The 18468-nt window shown below is 48.6% G+C and overlaps 1 protein-coding gene across 2 annotated transcripts in view; it reads left to right on the top strand.

Annotated features, from left to right (window-relative positions):
• Positions 1–18468, top strand: part of INPP5D (inositol polyphosphate-5-phosphatase D) — a 151937-nt gene that overhangs the window by 83793 nt on the left and 49676 nt on the right. For both annotated transcript variants that reach the window (XM_007966684.3, XM_007966685.3), the window contains 4 exons: positions 4397–4477; positions 4602–4673; positions 5732–5855; positions 16799–16905. In XM_007966684.3, the coding sequence (XP_007964875.1) occupies positions 4397–4477; positions 4602–4673; positions 5732–5855; positions 16799–16905 (384 nt within the window). The remainder of the gene's footprint in view (positions 1–4396; positions 4478–4601; positions 4674–5731; positions 5856–16798; positions 16906–18468) is intronic.

Raw genomic sequence — 18468 nt, forward strand, 5'->3', positions numbered from 1 at the left:
AAAATCTGATTCACCCTCGTGGATCTTTAGTCTTCCCATCTGTGAAATGGGGACAGTAATATCTCTGCAGGGTTTGTAAGGAGTGAGTGAAACTGGGTGCGTGAGACATCTGACCCTGCTAGACTCTCACCAACATGAGGCCCTTTCCCTTAAGTAGGCAGGACAAGCTGGGGACACCCAAACCCTTGTGTGGTTACTTGAGGACTGCTGGGAAGTGGGAAATGCAATGTTATCAAAATGCTGGCTGGCCTGGGGGATGGGGGAGACCTGGGTCTGCCCTGTGTGAGAAAGGAGAGCCAGTAACCTCCCTTGGATGGTTAACCTGCCTTGGAGCCCTACTTCCTTTGTTTTGAAAAGTGCAACTGAAAACCAAAGTGAAAAAACTGGGTCAGCTGATGTAAACCCTCAGGCCAGTCTAGCCATTCACAGGCTAAGCTGTGAATTCTGTCCTCAACCTCGACACTGGTGACATTTGGGACTGGATTGTTCTCTGTCATGGAGGACTCCTGTGCACTCTAGGAGTCCTCCACATCCTGGCCTTTACCCATGAGATGCCATTAGCATCCCCCAGCTGTGACAACTGGAAATGTCTCAGATACTGCCAAATGTCCCCTGGAGGGCAAAATCACCACCAGCTAAGGACCGCTGGATAGCCCCCAATTCAAATATCAGATATATACTAGCTGTAAACTCACCACTCTGACTCTATTCCCCCATCAGCAAAACAAGGATTAGAAAAATCAAGACATGTGAGGATTAGATGACTTAATATATTGAAGATGTGCTTGGCACATTGTAAGAACTCATCAAATAATCATTAGGCAGAAGTATGGGGAAAGCTTCAGCATTTTTCTAATACTTTTTGTTTGAAGCACAAACGCCCAGTTTGTCAGTAACTTCATTTATGCTAAGATCTTGTCAGATCTCCCCTCCCAAAAGTCACAAATCCAAAGAGAAAGCTGGTGGGGGGCGGGGGACCTACAATTGCATGGTGACTGCCCGGGATGAAGGCAGGTCATTCCAAATGTCCTCTACTGTGGAAAGGAGGAGGCTTGAATCTGTGTTACCATTTCAATTATTTATGAGATAAATAACCCTAAAACAAGGGAATCCTACACTATCCCATCTCCTGACCAGCTTTTCTTCTCAACCAACAGGCAGCCCTTCCGTTGTCCCTTGCCTAAGTCTTAGCGCCACCCCTTCAAGCCACTTCCCTCATTGACAATAACTATAGAAGAATTGTGAGTTTTATTAAGAAGCAAGGGAAAGACCAAAAAGTGGTTAGAGAAAGCACTGACAATTATTAACTGCTGTGATGGTGGTAGTGATGATTATTGGGACGGGGAATGGTGTGGTGTCTAAGGGTGATATAGATGGTGATGACAGAGGTGGTCATGATCATGGGAGGGCTGGTAGGAGTGGAGGTGGTGGTAATGATGGTGATGGTGATGGTAGAGGTGGTCATGATCATGGTGAGAGTGGTACGGTTGAAGATGGTGGTAGTGATGGTGATGGTAGAGGTGGTCATGATCATATGGGAGTGATAGGGGAGGAGATGGTGGTAGTGATGGTGATGGTGGAGGTGGTCTTGGTCAGGGTAGGAGTGGTAAGGGTGGAGATGGTGATAGTGATGGTGATGGTGGAGGTAGTCATGATTATGGTGGCAGTGGGAGTGGTGGAGATGATAGTAGTGATAATGGTGGTGAAGGTGGTCATGATTATGATGAGAGTGGTAGGGGTGGAGATAGTGGTAGTGATAGTGATGGTGAAGGTGGCCATGATGATGGTGAAAATAATAGGTGTGGAGATGGTGGTAGTGATAGTGATGGTGGAGGTGGTCATGATCACGGTGGGTCTGGTAGGGGTAGAGATGGTAATGGTGATGGTGGAGGTGGTCATGATCATGATAGGACTGGTGGGGTGGAGATGGTGGTAGTGATAGTGATGGTGATGGTGAGGGTGGAGGTGGTGGTAGTGATGGTGATGGTGGAGGTAGTCATAATTATGGTGGGAGTGGTGGGGGTAGAGATGATGGTAGTGATCATGATGGTGGAGGTCGTCGTGATTATGGTGAGAGTGGTGGGGGTGGAGGTGGTCATGATCATGGTGGGAGTGATAGGGGTGGAGATGGTGGTAGTGATGGTGATGGTGATGGTAGAGGTGGTCATGATCATGGTGAGAGTGGTAGGGTTGAAGATGGTGGTAGTGATAGTGATGGTGGAGGTGGTCATGATCATGGTGGGAGTGATGGGGTGGAGATGGTGGTAGCGATGGTGATGGTGGAGGTGGTCATGATCATGGTGGGAGTGATGGGGTGGAGATGGTGGTACTGATGGTGATGGTGGAGGTGGTCATGATCATGGTGGGAGTGATGGGGTGGAGATGGTGGTCGCGATGGTGATGGTGGAGGTGGTCATGATCATGGTGGGAGTGATAGGGGTGGAGATGGTGGTGGTGATGGTGATGGTGATGGTAGAGGTGGTCATGATCATAGTGAGAGTGGTAGGGCTGAAGATGGTGGTAGTGATGGTGATGATGGAGGTGGTCATGATCATGATGGGAGTGATGGGGTGGAGATGGTAGTGATGGTGATGGTAGAGGTGTCATGATTATGGTAAGAGTGGTAGGGGGGAGATGGTGGTAGTGATGGTGATGGTGGAGGTGGTCATGATCATGGTGGGAGTGATGGGGTGGAGATGTTGGTAGTGATGGTGATGGTGGAGGTCATCATGATCATGGTGAGAGTGGTAGGGGTGGAAATGATAGTAGTGATGGTGGAGGTGGTCATGGTCATGGTGGGAGTGATGGGGTGGAGATGGTGGTAGTGATGGTGATGGTGGAGGTGGTCATGATCATGGTGGGAGTGATGGGGTGGAGATGGTGGTACTGATGGTGATGGTGGAGGTGGTCATGGTCATGGTGGGAGTGATGGGGTGGAGATGGTGGTAGCGATGGTGATGGTGGAGGTGGTCATGATCATGGTGGGAATGATGGGGTGGAGATGGTGGTAGTGATGGTGGTGTTGGTGGTGATTGTGGTAGCCATGCTGATGACTCTGGTGGTGCTATTGAAGGGGATCCCGTTGATCATGGCAGTGCCATTGATCATTGTGACAGAGACAGCAGAGGTAATGGAGGTGGTGATAGTAAAAGTAGTTTATTAAAGTAGCCGGGTAGAAAAATTGAGGTCAAAAGCAAGTGCTTATTCAGCAAGGGATGAGGTAAAGGGACATCACCTGGCTGGTGATAACCCTGGTTCCATTCTGCTTTGTGTTCACATCAGTCATACATGTATCTGACTTTCTCATTCCACCTCTTATTATTAACTTAATAAGGTATGAATAACTTAATAAGGTATCTTATTAACTCTACATTTCCACACCTGGCAGCATGTCTAACATAGAAGAGATGCTTTGTAAATGTTTCTTCTGTGAATAAGGGCATAAGACCATACACTTGGCATCAGGCAGACAGGATACATGTTTTGCTCTGCCATTTACTAGCTGTGCAACCTCAGACAAGTTAGTTCATCTCTCTGGGCCCTGTATATACTGAACAACTTTACTGAGCATCTTCGTTGGCCAGACACTGTTCTGAGCCCCAAGGCTGCAGTACTGAATACAGTCCTCTTGATCTCCATTCTCATGGAGCCTCCATTCAGCAGGGAAGACATACAGTGAACACATATTGGAAGGAGATAACTTTAGCTGGTGGTGACTGATATGGAACAAAACAAGGTAACTTGATAGAGGTGACCTGGCAGCTATTTTAGACAGGGTGGTCAGGGAAGACCTCTTTGTGAGGCTGAGACCTGAATGATGAGGAGGTGCCCCTCCCAGGGGAAACTGAGTCTCTGGAGATTCCTCAGAAGGGAAGCTCAAGGCAGAACTGACTTGAAGATGAGAGTGGCTCGGATCTTGGTGGGGCAGTCGGGGGGCGGAGCGCTGCATTATATAGGACCTCAGAGGGTAGGGAAGGGGTCAGGATCATTTTCTCCTCTACGTGGAGAAGAACTGTACTGGGGTTTCAAGCAGCAGGCTGGGTCTATTTTGGGAGTAGGATGGGAACACCATGCAGGAGGTGTAGGAGGGAGGAAAGGTAATATGCAAGGACAGTCCTCGAGTTTTGTTTAAGCAACGGAGTGGGTGAGGTGAGAAGCACCGGGGGAGAGACAGATTTAGAAGGAAGAAGAAATGAAGATCTATTTTTTGGCCATGTGAATTCTGAGAAGATTGTAGAGATCCCTGTGTCCTCATCTGTTGGAGGGGATAATAATAGAACTTGTAGGGCTGCGGGGAGAGTGGAATGGGGTGAGGTGCGGAGAGCACCCAGTGCATTGCCTCTCAGTGGTTCGGGTTCAGTGATGCTGCCCTGATCCTCTTTCCCTCCTTTCCCAGGTTCCTGGTGAGGCCAATCCCATCAACATGGTGTCCAAGCTCAGCCAACTGACAAGCCTGTTGTCCTCTATTGAAGACAAGGTACGTGTGGGGCTCCCGTGGCTTCTCTTCGTCCCCTCTTTGGTCCCCTCTTTGCATGGAGAATGTCCAGATGTATAGGCTCAATGTCCCCTTGACCCTCTGTCCCTAATGCTGCTGCCCACAGGTCAAGGCCTTGCTGCACGAGGGTCCTGAGTCCCCCCACCGGCGTTCCCTTATCCCTCCAGTCACCTTTGAGGTAAGTGGCCGTGGGACAGCAGAGCCTGGGCTTGGGCTCCACAGCTGGGCAGAGAGACATGTTCTGGTTCCTGTGGAAAGAGGGATTGAGGCTTGAGCTGGGGAAGAGCAAGGAGCCCAACAGACAAGAATGGCAGTCAGTGGACCTGTGTCACTGTGACGGTGGTTCAACTTCAGAACGGGCACCCAGAGGCGACTGGGAAACCGCCTTCGGAGAGGCACTGCAAGGGAGGAGTGTCTCATTGGCCCAGGCACCATGTAAACTTTGTCCTTCTCAAAATGGCAGAGATGAGTGATATCAGACAGGGCTGCAAAATACTGCCTCAAGTGGGTGGGGAATTCAGAAAAACAAAACAAAACAAAACAAGACAAAAAACGTGCAATTCCTATGATTTCCCTGAGAATGACTGGATTAGACCCTCCAGGCTTGACCCGAAATGTGTTTTTCTTTACAATCCCTAGAGATTCTAGTACATTCAGCCCAGCACTGGTCCCACATTCAGGAATCCAGTATGAGACCCACACCCTCTCCCACACACACACATTCCCCACCCCAAAGTCCTTTCTAGACCCGGTGATAATCCTCTATTAAGATAAATTTCCATTTTCTGAGCATGCGTACACAACTGTTGTGGGTTTTTTTTTTTCTATTATTATCAGTAAGTGTTCAATCAGTGGTTGTAACAAGGCCTGGGAGTTTAAATCTATTACTAAAATCCTTTCCGGAAGTAGGTGACGCATCAGATTAATGAGTGTTGTCAGAGTCATCACTGAATGAACCATTTCCAGCAATTCATCTGTTTCCACCAGCAAACCTGTTGGCAGAACGGCTCCCCCACACACAGTGGACAAGGGGGGTGCCCCGAGAGTCTCTGTGATTCCCGGGAGATGCCTGTGGAAATGTGCACGTGTGCTCCTGGGGCAAGAGAAGCCCAATGGCCCCACGAAGGATGCCCACCAGAGGTTGCTCAGCCATGTAGACAAGGGGCTCGGGCCGGGGGAGCCTTGCAAAAGCCCAGGCAGAAAATCAATGAGTCACACATCTCTTCCCCTTCTAAGGTGAAGGCAGAGTCTCTGGGGATTCCTCAGAAAATGCAGCTCAAAGTCGACGTTGAGTCTGGGAAACTGATCATTAAGAAGTCCAAGGATGGATCTGAGGACAAGTTCTACAGCCACAAGAAAAGTAAGACCCCTTGCGCACATCAATCGTTGGTTCTCACCTGCCTGTGGAATTCCTGCCCTCTTAGCTCACCTCTCAGAAGGCCTGCCCTGCAGGTCTGTCTTCCGCAGGCATGCGCGTGTGCGCACGTGTGCTCCCGCTTCTGTGTGTGTGTGGGTGTGTGTCTGTCTTCTCTTCCCCACCAGGACTCAGTCTGATCCATGCTGTCACCTCTCAGTGCCGGGCACAAAGCCTTGCACAGATGAGGTCTTGTTGACAATTGGGTAGTGTCTGTAGCACAGGATAAACTAAACTGTGAGTACATGGACTCTGGAACCAAACTGCCTAAATTCACGTCCCAGCTCTGCCACTTAGCAGTTGTGTGACCTGGGACACGTCATGACCTTTCTAGCCCTCAGTTTCCTCATCTGTAAAATGGGGATGATAAAAAGTACTTGAATAATATGCATAAGGCTCTTTAGGCTAGAGCCCAGCATGGAGTCGCCACTTTGAGAGTCACCTGTTATTAGCAGGTTCTGAGAACCTTCAAATCAACTCATCCATAAAATGGAAACTCTTCACATGGCAAATGCATATATAGAGAAGCTGCAGTGGGGCAAGACAAGGGGATCCAGTGCCAGCAGGACAGATGAGGCCCCTGCCCACATGGAATTTATATTCTGGTGCATTGAGTAGCCGATAAAGACTCAAATACATCTGTCAGTACAGATGGATGATCTGTCAATACAGTGGATGATCCAGCTACGAAAAGTGCTACAAAGAAAACAAAATAGGGCAATGAGGCAGAGGTTAACTGGCAATAGGGGATAGTGTAGAAGGGGCAGACAGGGGAGGCACATTGGCGGAGACCCCAAGGCTGAGAAGCAACCAGTCGGGCAGGGGTCTGAGGGAAGAGCATCCCAGCTAGCAGAGCAGCATGTGCAAATGCTGGGAGATGGGCACTGGGGCTAGCAGGCCAGGGCCCAGGTTAGGGAGGCCAAGCAGGGTGTCAGGAGGCAGGGGGGTAGGTAGTGCCCGGTGCGGGGCCACATGGGGCTGGAGAACAGCAGCAGACAGAACCGGGGATTGACGAAAGCATGAGAGTTTCCTGAGCAGCCTCCGGTTCTGGCTGATGGCGAATGGACATCTTTCTTCATTTGGGTGGCCAATGGGTTCCTCTGAGAAAACTGATCAATGCGTAGACCCTTCCCTCAGATAAATCCCAACCTTCACACAACAGTTTGCATCCTACAGGTTTTAAGACCACTATGAAGCCCCCCAAGTCCCTGTGGCTACAACAACATTTTTTATTTAGTGTCTCAAAGTTCATTTAGAGGGGCGTGGTTAAGGTTGCCACACTTAGCAGATAAAAATACCAGAGGCCCAGTGAAATGTGAATTTCAGATATACAACCAATATAGTGTATGTATGTCCCATGCAATATTTGGGACATACTTATATGCAACAATGATTCACAGTTTTTCTGAAGTTCAAATTTAACTGGGTCTCCGGTATTTTATATGGTTTCTTCAGGCATGATCAGCATCTTTCTTTCTTTTTTTTTTTTTGAGACAAAGCCTCACTCTACCTCCCAGACTGGAGTGCAGTGGCGCGATCTTGGCTCACTGCAACCTCCGCCTCCCGGGTTCAAGGGATTCTTTTGCCTCAGCTTCCCAAGTAACTGGGACTACCGGACCACCACCACGCCCAACTAATTTTTTTATTTTTAGTAAAAACGGGGTTTTACCATGTTGGCCAGCCTAGTCTCAAACTCCTGACCTCAAGTGATCCATCTGCCTCGGCTTCCTAAAGTGCTGAGATTACAGGTGTGAGCCACCGTGCTCGGCCATCTTTGTTCTTAGTAAAGTAGTATGCACTAAGTGTGGGGAACTGGGAGGACCTTGGCAGAGCCTGTGCATTCAGAGTTCTCACTGTCTCTGTGTCCTTGGAGATAGGATGTTCTGTCCCCCAGGTATAGGGAGGGCTCCTCTCACATGAGGGTCTGTAACCTGCTTTAGAGGAATGTCAGAGGGTCCTTCCTGCACCTACCATTGCTCAAATTCCTTCAGCTTAAAATATTCAATATGCTTAGGATACCCTATTTTGGAATAATGCATCCTGAATCCCACTGATAGCACAGTGGGGTGCTAGTAGCCCAGCCTTGAGTCCCAGGTCAGCCACTTGTGACTTGGGTCTGGTGTTTTCTCTCTGGTCCTCAGTTTACTCTTCTGTAGAACAGGGATAGTAGTAGCATCTTGCAGGGCTCTCATGAGTCTTATGTGGGTGAACATCCAAGCACCTGGTGCCCAGCCTCCAGGGAGTGCTCAACACGATTGACTGTCACCACCACCACCACCGTTATTATTACCCTTCCAGGGTAGCGGTGAAGGAGACTGATCTCAGGGAATGGCTGGGGGTGACATCATAGTGGTCATAGTCCTGCAGAGGGGAGCTCATTGCATCATGGCGGCCCCTGTGTATAGTGGCAAGTTAGGCAGGAGAAATGAGGAGTCACTGATGGTTTGAGCAGGAAGGCTGTGTGGAAGGTGAGCTTAGAGTGGTGGTTTCCTCTTATCTGTTGGTTTGGCTGTGTCCCCACCCAAATTTCATCTTGAATTGTAGCTCCCATAATGCCCACGTGTGATGGGAAGGACCAGGTAGGGAGGTAATTGAATCACGGGGGCGAGTCTTTCCCATGCTGTTCTCATGGTAGTGAATAAGTCTCACGATATCTGATGGTTTTATAAAGGGGAGTTCCCCTGCACAAGCTCTCTTGCCTGCCACCATGTAAGACATGACGTTGCTTCTCCTTTGTCTTCTGCCATGATTGTGAGGCCTTCCCAGCCATGTGGAACTGTGAGTCATTAAAACTCCTTCCTTTATAAATTACCCAGTCTTGGGTATGTCTTTATTAGCTCCCATAATGCCCACGTGTGATGGGAAGGACCAGGTAGGGAGGTAATTGAATCACGGGGGCGAGTCTTTCCCATGCTGTTCTCATGGTAGTGAATAAGTCTCACGATATCTGATGGTTTTATAAAGGGGAGTTCCCCTGCACAAGCTCTCTTGCCTGCCACCATGTAAGACATGACGTTGCTTCTCCTTTGTCTTCTGCCATGATTGTGAGGCCTTCCCAGCCATGTGGAACTGTGAGTCATTAAAACTCCTTCCTTTATAAATTACCCAGTCTTGGGTATGTCTTTATTAGCAGCATGAGAACAGACTAATATATCTGTTAAGGAGAGAGGGGTGGCCCCAACTTGGATAAGAGGAGATGGAAACGTAAGACGAGTGAAGATTGTCAGAGCACCTGATTACTAAAAAACTTAAGATTGAAAGAAACACCTCCCAGGTTCTCAGAAGTGCTGTGAACTTTTGTTGGTTTAACGCAACAGACATTTGCGTAGCATCTTCCATGGGCCAGCCCTTCGTTGTGAATACTTCCTCTAAGGGTTTGCTGTGGAGAAGGGAATGCTGGTACATGGGCAGGTATTAGAATGTGCTCCAGGGGGGAGGTTAGTCCCGAGGGAGGACTGATTAGCTCTTTTGAGGAGTAAGGGCAGGAGGCTTCACACCACCGAGATGGCTCTGACTGGGATTTGAAGGATGAATAGGATTTTGCCAAGCATGAGGCAGGGGAGGGCACTGGGACTGAGAGAATGGGGTGTGCAGGGAAAGGGACAGGGCATTAGTGAAATCATGCATTACATGTCGCTCATCTCTCGCTGTGATTCTGGAGAGAGAAGCAGCTGGGCATGCCGTCCTAGGTGTGAACAGAGCCTTGAATGCCCCAGTAAGGACTGGAGCTGTTGCTGCTGAGAGGTGGGTATTCTCCTTTGTGGAAACAGATCAGGGATGGGTGAAAGAGCTAAACTAGAGATCACTGGCCCTAAGAAAACCCAGCTCTAATTAAGAATAGCTATGCGTGGGTGCAGTGGCAAGCACCTGTATTCTCAGCTACTTGGGAGGCTGAGGTGGGAGGATCACTTGGAGCCAGGAGTTTGAGTTCACCCTGAGCAACATAGCAAGACCCCATCTCTAAAAATTAAATAATAATAATAATAATGCGCTATTTCAGAGAAGGTTCGTGAGCCCTGAAGAGTGTGGATGCCCACAGACTGCCAGCCCACTCTCCGGGACTGTGCCCACCTGGCTCCAGTCCTCCTGCCAATCCAGGATGGTGGAGCCTGACTTCCTCTCTGTGGTGACACCTGTCACATCAGAGCACAATTGACTGCTCACAAACGCCCTCCCCCTGAAAAGGGAAAGCTCTTTCCTTTATACACCCTGGACTTTGCAGGCCCCAGCTTGGGCCCTGGGGCTCAGCAAGTGCGTGCTCAGGGATTGCCAGTTGCCTGAGGCATTTGCAACGTCATCCATCATAAATCCCAGCTCTGTCTCCTCCCTTTAATGTGGGCTTCACAAAGGCTGGGATGTGGATTTTTTGATTGTTGTTAACCACTAAATCCCAGAGCCAAAACAGTGCTTAGTGCAGAGTAAGTAATCAGTAAATGGATGTTGAGAGAATACATGCATGAATCAGTGAATGAATGCAAGAATGAAGGAACACACACAGGAATGAGAATGAATGTAATAATCAATGAACGCACGCATGAATGACAGAATGAAGGCAAGGATGAATGAATCTATGTATGAATGAGTGAATGTCTCCTAAACCAGGTAAGATCATACAGTTCTCATGGATGCATGTTTAAGTGGCTTCAAGGCAGTGTGGTTCAGGAGTGGGGGCTCTAGGTAAACTGGATGCATGTGTTGGTTCCATGACTTGCTAATAGTATGATCTCAAGTAAGCTACTTAACTCCTCAAAGCCTCAGTGATGCCTCCACAAGACAGGGGTTCCTACAGGGGTTGCTGTGAGAGTTAATGGGGTAAGGTGTGTCCTTAGTGCAGAGTCTGGCTCATGGTGAGTTTCCAGCCATGGTTATTATGATAGAGTGGCGCTCTCCTGGAGGGAATCTGTGGTTGCAAGAGTTGGAGCTTCCTTACCCTATTTTGATCACCATGTTCATGAATAGCTTTGGCATCATGGCCTTCTACACATAGGGAACAGCCAGTTGCTGTATGTTGAAATCATAAAGTAGTCATGCTCTGAGTACCTGCTATGCCCGTTCCAGGCTTTGGGATGTGGAGGTGAACCAGCCAGCCGGGGTCCTAGCTTTCAGGAAAGTTGCATTCAAGTCAGGGCAAAGGAGAAAATAAGCAAACACACAAATATACGAACCAGGAATGTGTCAGGGAATGACAAACTCTAGAGCTGGGGATTTAAATAGAAAAATATGATAATAATAGGGAAAAGCTTTTCTGAGGACATGCTGTGCCATTTAAACCGAGACCTGAGTGTCAGGAAGATGCTGGCTATGCCTAACCCAGGCAAAGAGGCCACTGGGCTCAGTTCCAAGGCAGGAGCAAGTATGGCGTGTGAGACGGCTGAGCAGCCAGGACTCAGACGAGGCTGAGGCTGGACACGGGCCAGGCATGTGGGTTTGCTGAGCCAGAGTACCGGGCTCACGTTCCTTCCAAATGCAGCAAGCCACCATTAGGAGGTTTTCAGCTGGGGGTTGGCGTGATCCCACCTCAAAAAGATAACTCTGGCTGCTGTACTGAGAATAAACTATGGGAAGAGAGGAAGAGTGGAGGCAGGGACACCAATTAGGAGGCCATGATAGCAGCCAGGCAAGAGGCAGTGGCAGCTGGAGATGGGAAAAGGCGAATGGAGTGGGAACATTTCAAAGGTAGACCAGCCAGCACCCACCGATGGATACCATGTAGCAGAACAAGGGAAAAGGAACTTCTAATGTTATTTCACTGGGAAGGTGGGGCACTGACTGACCCCGATGGAATAATAACCCTGATCAAACAAGATGTCACATCCTGGAGGCAACCACACAGTCCTTGCAAACAGATGGCAAGGAAATTCAGGGGAAGGAGACATGGCCTGATCACAGCAGACTGGAAAAGTCTCAGGGCATTTGGTTAACAGTGGTAGGAATCGGATCGTGGGATACTTACTGAGGTGCAGACAAGGCTGATGCGATTTCCCTTTGGGGAGGCTTCCAGCTCAAAGTGATGGTTGAATGCATGCTCTGTCACCATCTTCCTTCTGGAAGGCAAAACCCGCAGGGAAAGAGAGAACGGGAGAGCAACAACATTCTGAAAGCCGGAAACGAGATGGATAGCGAGAGCCACTTATAGGAACCAAAAAACGAAACCCTAAGCAGGTGGAAGGAAAAACAGAGACACTGACTCACACAAAACCCACAAAGGGCTCAGGAGCTAAGAGCCTCGGGGACCCCGAGAAGTGGGGTGAAGGTGGAGTTATACGGAGAAGGGTCAGATGGAAGTCTGTTTAAAGAGAGTTCAGCCCAACAGAGTCCCCCTCCACTCTGTGTAGCCAGTGGCTCCTCCTCACTCCTTTGGCAGAAGGTGAAGAGCTGGGAGATGCCAGGCCTGCTGCAGGCAGGAGAGCCTACCAAAAACAGAGGACTAAGGGACAGTCACTTGCTGAGTGCTGAGACCACAGCCTTCTTCCCTGCCCAGCTCCCAGGATGCTGCTGGCTCAGCCCCACCCTCCCTAGGCAGGAGTTAGAAGTCTTCTCGGGGAACCTTGATCAGCCCAGGGGCAAATACGGAAAGGTGTTGCCATCACGCAGTTTCCCCAGGATTCAGCCCATCAGACCACCCTGTGGAGAAGCCCTGCTCGACACACCCCACCTCACTGTTGGACACAGACAGCCAAGGATCACCAGACACTGGAGGGAAGCTGGGGACAGGAGACAGGGGACACAAAGACAAAACACTTGGAGGGATCAAATTCTTTTTTTCTTTTTGAGACTGAGTTTCACTCTTGTGGACCAGGCTGGAGTGCAATGGTGCGATCTCAGCTCATAGCAACTTCCGTCTCCCAGGTTCAGGTGATTCTCGTGCCTCAGCCTCCCAGGTAGCTGGGACTATAGGCATGCACCACCACGCCTGGCTAATTTTTGTATTTTTAGTAGAAATGAGGTTTCACCATGTTGGCCAGGCTGCTCTCAAACTCCTGAGCTCAGGTGATCCGCTTGCCTTGGCCTCCCAAAGTGCTGGTGTTCCTGGACCAAGTAGGGTTGGGCTGCTATTCCTTGTGGCCCAATAACAAGATGCAGATGAACTGGGGAGGAAGAGAGTTTTTATTTTCCGTAACTGGTTACAGGGAGAAGGCCTGGAAATTATCACCAGACCGACTCCAAATTACAAAGTTTTACAGAGCTTATATACCTTCTCAGCTGTATGTCTACATGTAAGTGTGTATTCATCAAAAGATACAAGTGACTAACTTCTTTTAATTTATAACTAAGGTCTGAGTCCTGAAGACCTTCCTCTGGAGCCTCAATAAATTTACTTCAGCTAAATGGGTCCAGGTGCTGGGGTGATTACCCTTATCTTATCTCCTGCTAAATCACGGAGGTTTGTGGAGTTCCTTCAGACTTCCAATAAACTTGTTAAATCCTAAATGGGTCCTGTTAAGAATTCCTTGCCTAGGCAAAACTTTTGATGGGCTTTTGGTACATTCCAGCCTTTGCATAAGGGCACTGGCTTTTAATATTTAACTTAACCACTCAGCCGGTACTGAAACAGTTGTTATGGAGGCCTGCGTGAGTGAGGCGTGGCCTGCCACACCGGGATTGCAGGCGTGAGCCACTGCACCCAGCCTCAGAGGGATCAAATTCTATAGTTAAAAAGAAATGGGCCTGTGGAATAACAGAATTATATCTAGAAAGGAATAGTAAGAGAATAAAATGAAAGTTTAAAAAGAGGAGGAGGAAGAGAGAAGGGGGAAGAAGGGGAAAGTGAAAGGAAGGACAACTCTGGGGCAATAAAAAATATTATAGCAGTAATTAAAAAAGATAAGAACCCAATGGAAGAGTAGAAAGATACAGTTCAGAAAAGTTCCCAAAAGGCAAAACAAAAGGAAAAAGTGATGGCAAATAGGAGAGGCAAGATTTTTACAATTTAAAAGACCAGTTCAGGGCTGGGTGCAATGACTCACACCTGTAATCCCAGTGCTTTGGGAGGCCGAAGCAGGTGGAACACTTGAGGTTGGGAGTTCAAGACCAGCCTGGCCAACATGATAAAACCCCATCTCTACTAAAAATACAAAATTAGACGGGTGTAGTGGTGTACACCTGTGATCCCAGCTACTCAGGAGGCTGAGGCAGGAGAATTGCTTGAACCCAGGAGGCAGAGGTTGCATTGAGCCAAGATCCACGACTGCACTCCAGCCTGGGCAACAGAGCAAGACTCCATCTCAAAAAAAAAAAAAAAAAAAAAAAAAAAGAAGAAGACGACGACCAGTCAGGAGGCCCAATATCAAAATAATAAGTGTCAGTAAGAGAAAACAGAGTGAGAAAATTTATTAAAGAATTCAGGAAAGAGTCTCAGAACAGAGTAACACTTGCCTCCAGGTTGAAAATGGCCAAGTGCTCACACAACACAGGAGGCCCACACAACCCCGGAAAGTCTCACAGAGCTGGGCTCCAAGAAAAGATCCTAAAAATGTTCAGAGCAAAAGACAGATTACACCCTGTGTCAGGGGCCCCACAAGACCACCCCCAGGTTCTGTGATTCCCTCAGAGAATTCGCAGGACCCGGCCGGCGATCATATTCACAGATCTGATGTATTACATTGAAAGGATGCAGAGCAAAATCAGCCGCGGGAAAAGACACAAGCATGGGGTGAAGTCTGGAAGAAACCAGGCACGAGCTTCTAAGAGTCTGAGCCTGAGACCTGAGTGTCAGGAAGAGGTTGACTGTGCCCAAACCAGGGAAAGGGGCCATTGGGCACAGTTCCAAGACAGGAGCCAGTGTGGCTGGTGAGATGGCTAGGCGGCTGGGGCTCAGACAAGGCCGAGACTGGGCAGGGGCCAGGTGTGTGGGTTTGCTGAGCCAGAGTGCCAGGTTCACGCTTCCTTCTTTTTTTATTTGAGATGGAGTCTCACTCTGTCGCCAGGCTGGAATGCAGTGGCACGATCTTGGCTCACTGCAACCTCTGCCTCCCAGGTTCAAGCAATTCTCCTGCCTCAGCCTCCTGAGTAGCTGGGACTACAGGCACCCACCACCATGCCTGGCTAATTTTTTGTTTTGTATTTTAGTAGAGACAGGGTTTCACCATGTTGCCCAGGCTGGTCTCAAACTCTTGAGCTCAGGCAATCCATTCGCCTCAGCCTCCCAAAGTGCTAGGATTATAGGCATGAGCCATCGCGCCTGGCCCACCCTTCTTTCCAAGTACAGCGAGCCACCATTAGGAGTGGCTCCACTCTTCTGTGGAGTCACATAGGACACACTTCCCTCCTCCCCCAGTGAGGTGTGACAACATGTGTGAAATGTGGTTGTTAACTGGGGACTGGTCACGTAGACACCCTCTACCTGGCAGGCACCCAGATTCTAGACTCCCAAAAGGAAAACAGGTGCTCAGCATAAACCATATTGTTTATACAAACAATGTAGGCACAGCAAGCCACTCATCGGCTCTGGGAATGGTGGGAGCCCTTCCGAAATTTAAGTTCCCAGATGACAGCAAAAAGCCAACCTTTCAAGCAAGCCCTTCTAAGGACAGCAGTCTCAGACCTGCTGTCCTAACTCTTTTCTGAAGAATCAGAACAGCATTGTTTCTCCAGCAATCCTGAAACAAAGTTCCAGAGTCCGGAGGATAATTATTTCAAATTTAGAGTTCTGTCAGTGAAGTGTGAGGGTCGAATTTTCAGACACACAAGGCCTCTAAAATGTATCACCCATTCTTCTTTTCTTGGAAAGCTACTAGAGATGTTGCTCTACCAAAATGAGGGTGTAAATCAAGAAGAGGAAGACATAGGGTCCAAGAAATGGGATTTAATATGAAATAGAGAGAGAGAGAGAAATAAATGTATTCCTGGATTATGAAGTAAGGCCCCAAGGTAAAGGCTGTGCCTCAGGCCTAGAGGTCACCAGTCCCGAGAAGACCCAGAGGCTCTGGGAGAGGCTCCCTCAGGACAAAGGAACTGATGAAAGTATTTGGTCACATGGAAAAGAGAGTTACAAAATGGGGAAGAATTAGAAACCATAAAAAAAAATGGCAATTACTAACTCCAGGAATAACAAAAAGTTGTCTAGAAAAAGAGAAACAATCAGGGCTGGTCTGTCAATAGCATTTCTATAATCAGAATAACAAACACTGAGTACTTATCTGGCCAAAATTATGTTATAATTGTTAGAAGGATGATGTGGGGACTGAAATTATGCATTGGCAGGGAGTCAAGGCTGGGAAGCAGGTTGTGTGTGTGAAAGAAAGTTAAACCTTCATCTTCCATAGTGGACAGTCAAAAATGTATTAGGACATAATGAAAACTAAAACATTAGAAAGTAGCAATTTAAGCTTTTTTTTTTTAAGAAACAGAGTAAAATTCCAAAAGAATCCATTAAGAGAGTTGAAATTGGTTGCCTACAGGGAGCTGGACATTGAAGGGAGGTTGGGTTGCGGGGGACTATTGTTTGCAAAAACCTATAGAACAACTTGACTCTTTTAATTGTTGATGACAGTAAAATGTAAAATCAAATTTAGATATAAATTAAAAGCAAAGCAAAAGAAGGAAAGGAGGGAGAGTAAGAAAGAAAGGAGGGAGGGAGAAGAGGAAGAAGAAGAGGAGAAGGAAGAAGAGAGAGGGGAAGGAGCGAGGCAGGGAAAAAGATGAAAAGACGATTATGCTCTCTCTGCTCTGGCCAGGCCAACACTTGCTTGTTCCAGACCTCACCCTCCCCAAGCATGAGCCTCTCTTGGGAAGAGCAGCTGGAAGCAGAGGGAGCTGGGAGACCAGACACAAACTTGGGCTCAGCTGAGGGATGGGAGTTGATAGTCAGGTGCCTGGAACATAATGGAGACTGTTCATATTGGTTGAATGAGTGGATGAATGAATTAATGAATTTCTTTTCTCTTAAGTCCTGCAGCTCATTAAGTCACAGAAATTTCTGAATAAGTTGGTGATCTTGGTGGAAACAGAGAAGGAGAAGATCCTGCGGAAGGAATATGTTTTTGCTGACTCCAAAGTAAGTGACAGCAAACTTCTAAAATGGGCTGTGAGGTAGGGAGGGGACACATGTGTTTTGAGGCTCGCTGTGTGCCAGGGAATGTGCATCATTAGTTCACTCAGTTCCCAGAACAACCCATTTCACACCTGAGAAAGGTGAACTTAGAGAAGTTGAGGACCATGTTCCAGGTCGGCCTGGATTTGAGCTGTCACTGTCTCAGGAGCAGGGAGGCTTCCCACTTCGCCCAGCTGCCTCCCAGCCTCGAGGCCACATCCTTTATCACCCACATCTAACTCAGCCCCACGCCTGGAGGGAAGGCTTTTAGCTTCCCTGGGCTGGACTTGGGAAACCTTTGGGACACTCCTGGATGGATGGATGGATGGATGGATGGATTGATTGACTGACTTGAGACAGAGTCTCGCTTTATCATCTAGGCTACTGCAGTGGCATGATCACAGCTAACAGCAACCTCCACCTCCTGGGCTCAAGGGATTCCCCAACCCACCTCAGCTTCCCGAGTAGCTGAGACCACAGACACACACCAACAGCTAATTTTTTATATTTTGTAGAGACAGAGTCTTGCTGTGTTTTCCCAGGCTGGTCTCGAACTCCTGGGCTCAGGCAGTCTTCTGGCCTCCACCACCCAAAGTGCTGGGTGTGAGCCACCCCTGGATTTAAATCTGAGTCTCGACTGGAGCTCCAACCCAGAGACTTTCATTTCAATACTTTGCCCCATTCTGCAGAAGAAAGATGTCCCTGCCAGGACGGGTTCCTGGGGCAAGAGGTGCTGTGGGCCACTGGGGAAACCCAGGCTGGGCCTCTGTGCCCCCAGAGTGGGTTCTTTGTGACCTCACCCCTCATCTCAGAAATTCAAACCAGGGGCCAAAACCCATCATCGTGGCCTCATTCATTGTTCTCTGCCGTGCAGCTCATGTGAAGCAGTAAAAATGGATTGCACAAGCCTGAACAACATAGTGAGACCCCATGTCTACAAAACAAAAAATTAGGCCAGGCACGGTGGGTGCCTTATGCTCGTAATCCCAGCACTTTGGGAGGCTGAGGCGGGATGGTTGCCTGAGACCAAGAGTTCGAGACTAGAGCGCAACATGGTGAGACCCATCTCTATGAAAAAAAAAAAAAAAATAGCTGGGTGTGGTGGCATGAGCCTGTAGTTTCAGCTACTTGGGAGGCTGAAGTGGGAGGATCGCTTGTTCGAGGCTGCAGTGAGCTGTGATCACAGCACTGCACTCCAGCCTGGATGACAGAGCAAGGTCCTGTCTCAAAAAAAAAAAAAAAGATTGCAGAGCGATAAGGTTGTCCATCACATCAGGTGCTGGCTGACATCTCACATCAGGGACCCCCTTACAGACCCACAGTGATAGCTCCCCACTGAGTGCCCAGTCCCCACTCCTACTTTCACCTCCAAAGCATCGGGGGTGGGCTGGTGGGAGGTTTAAGGTGTCCAGAGCTATCAGGAGTAGTAGGGAAGGGTCTGGGAGAAACAAGAGAATGAGGCCCAGACAGGTGGTGGGAGATGGAGAGAAAGACCGCCAGGCTGGAATGCTTTCTGAGCACCTGGGC

Source organism: Chlorocebus sabaeus, chromosome 10 (assembly GCF_047675955.1).
Source record: "Chlorocebus sabaeus isolate Y175 chromosome 10, mChlSab1.0.hap1, whole genome shotgun sequence".
Classification (NCBI taxonomy): Eukaryota; Metazoa; Chordata; class Mammalia; order Primates; family Cercopithecidae; genus Chlorocebus; species Chlorocebus sabaeus.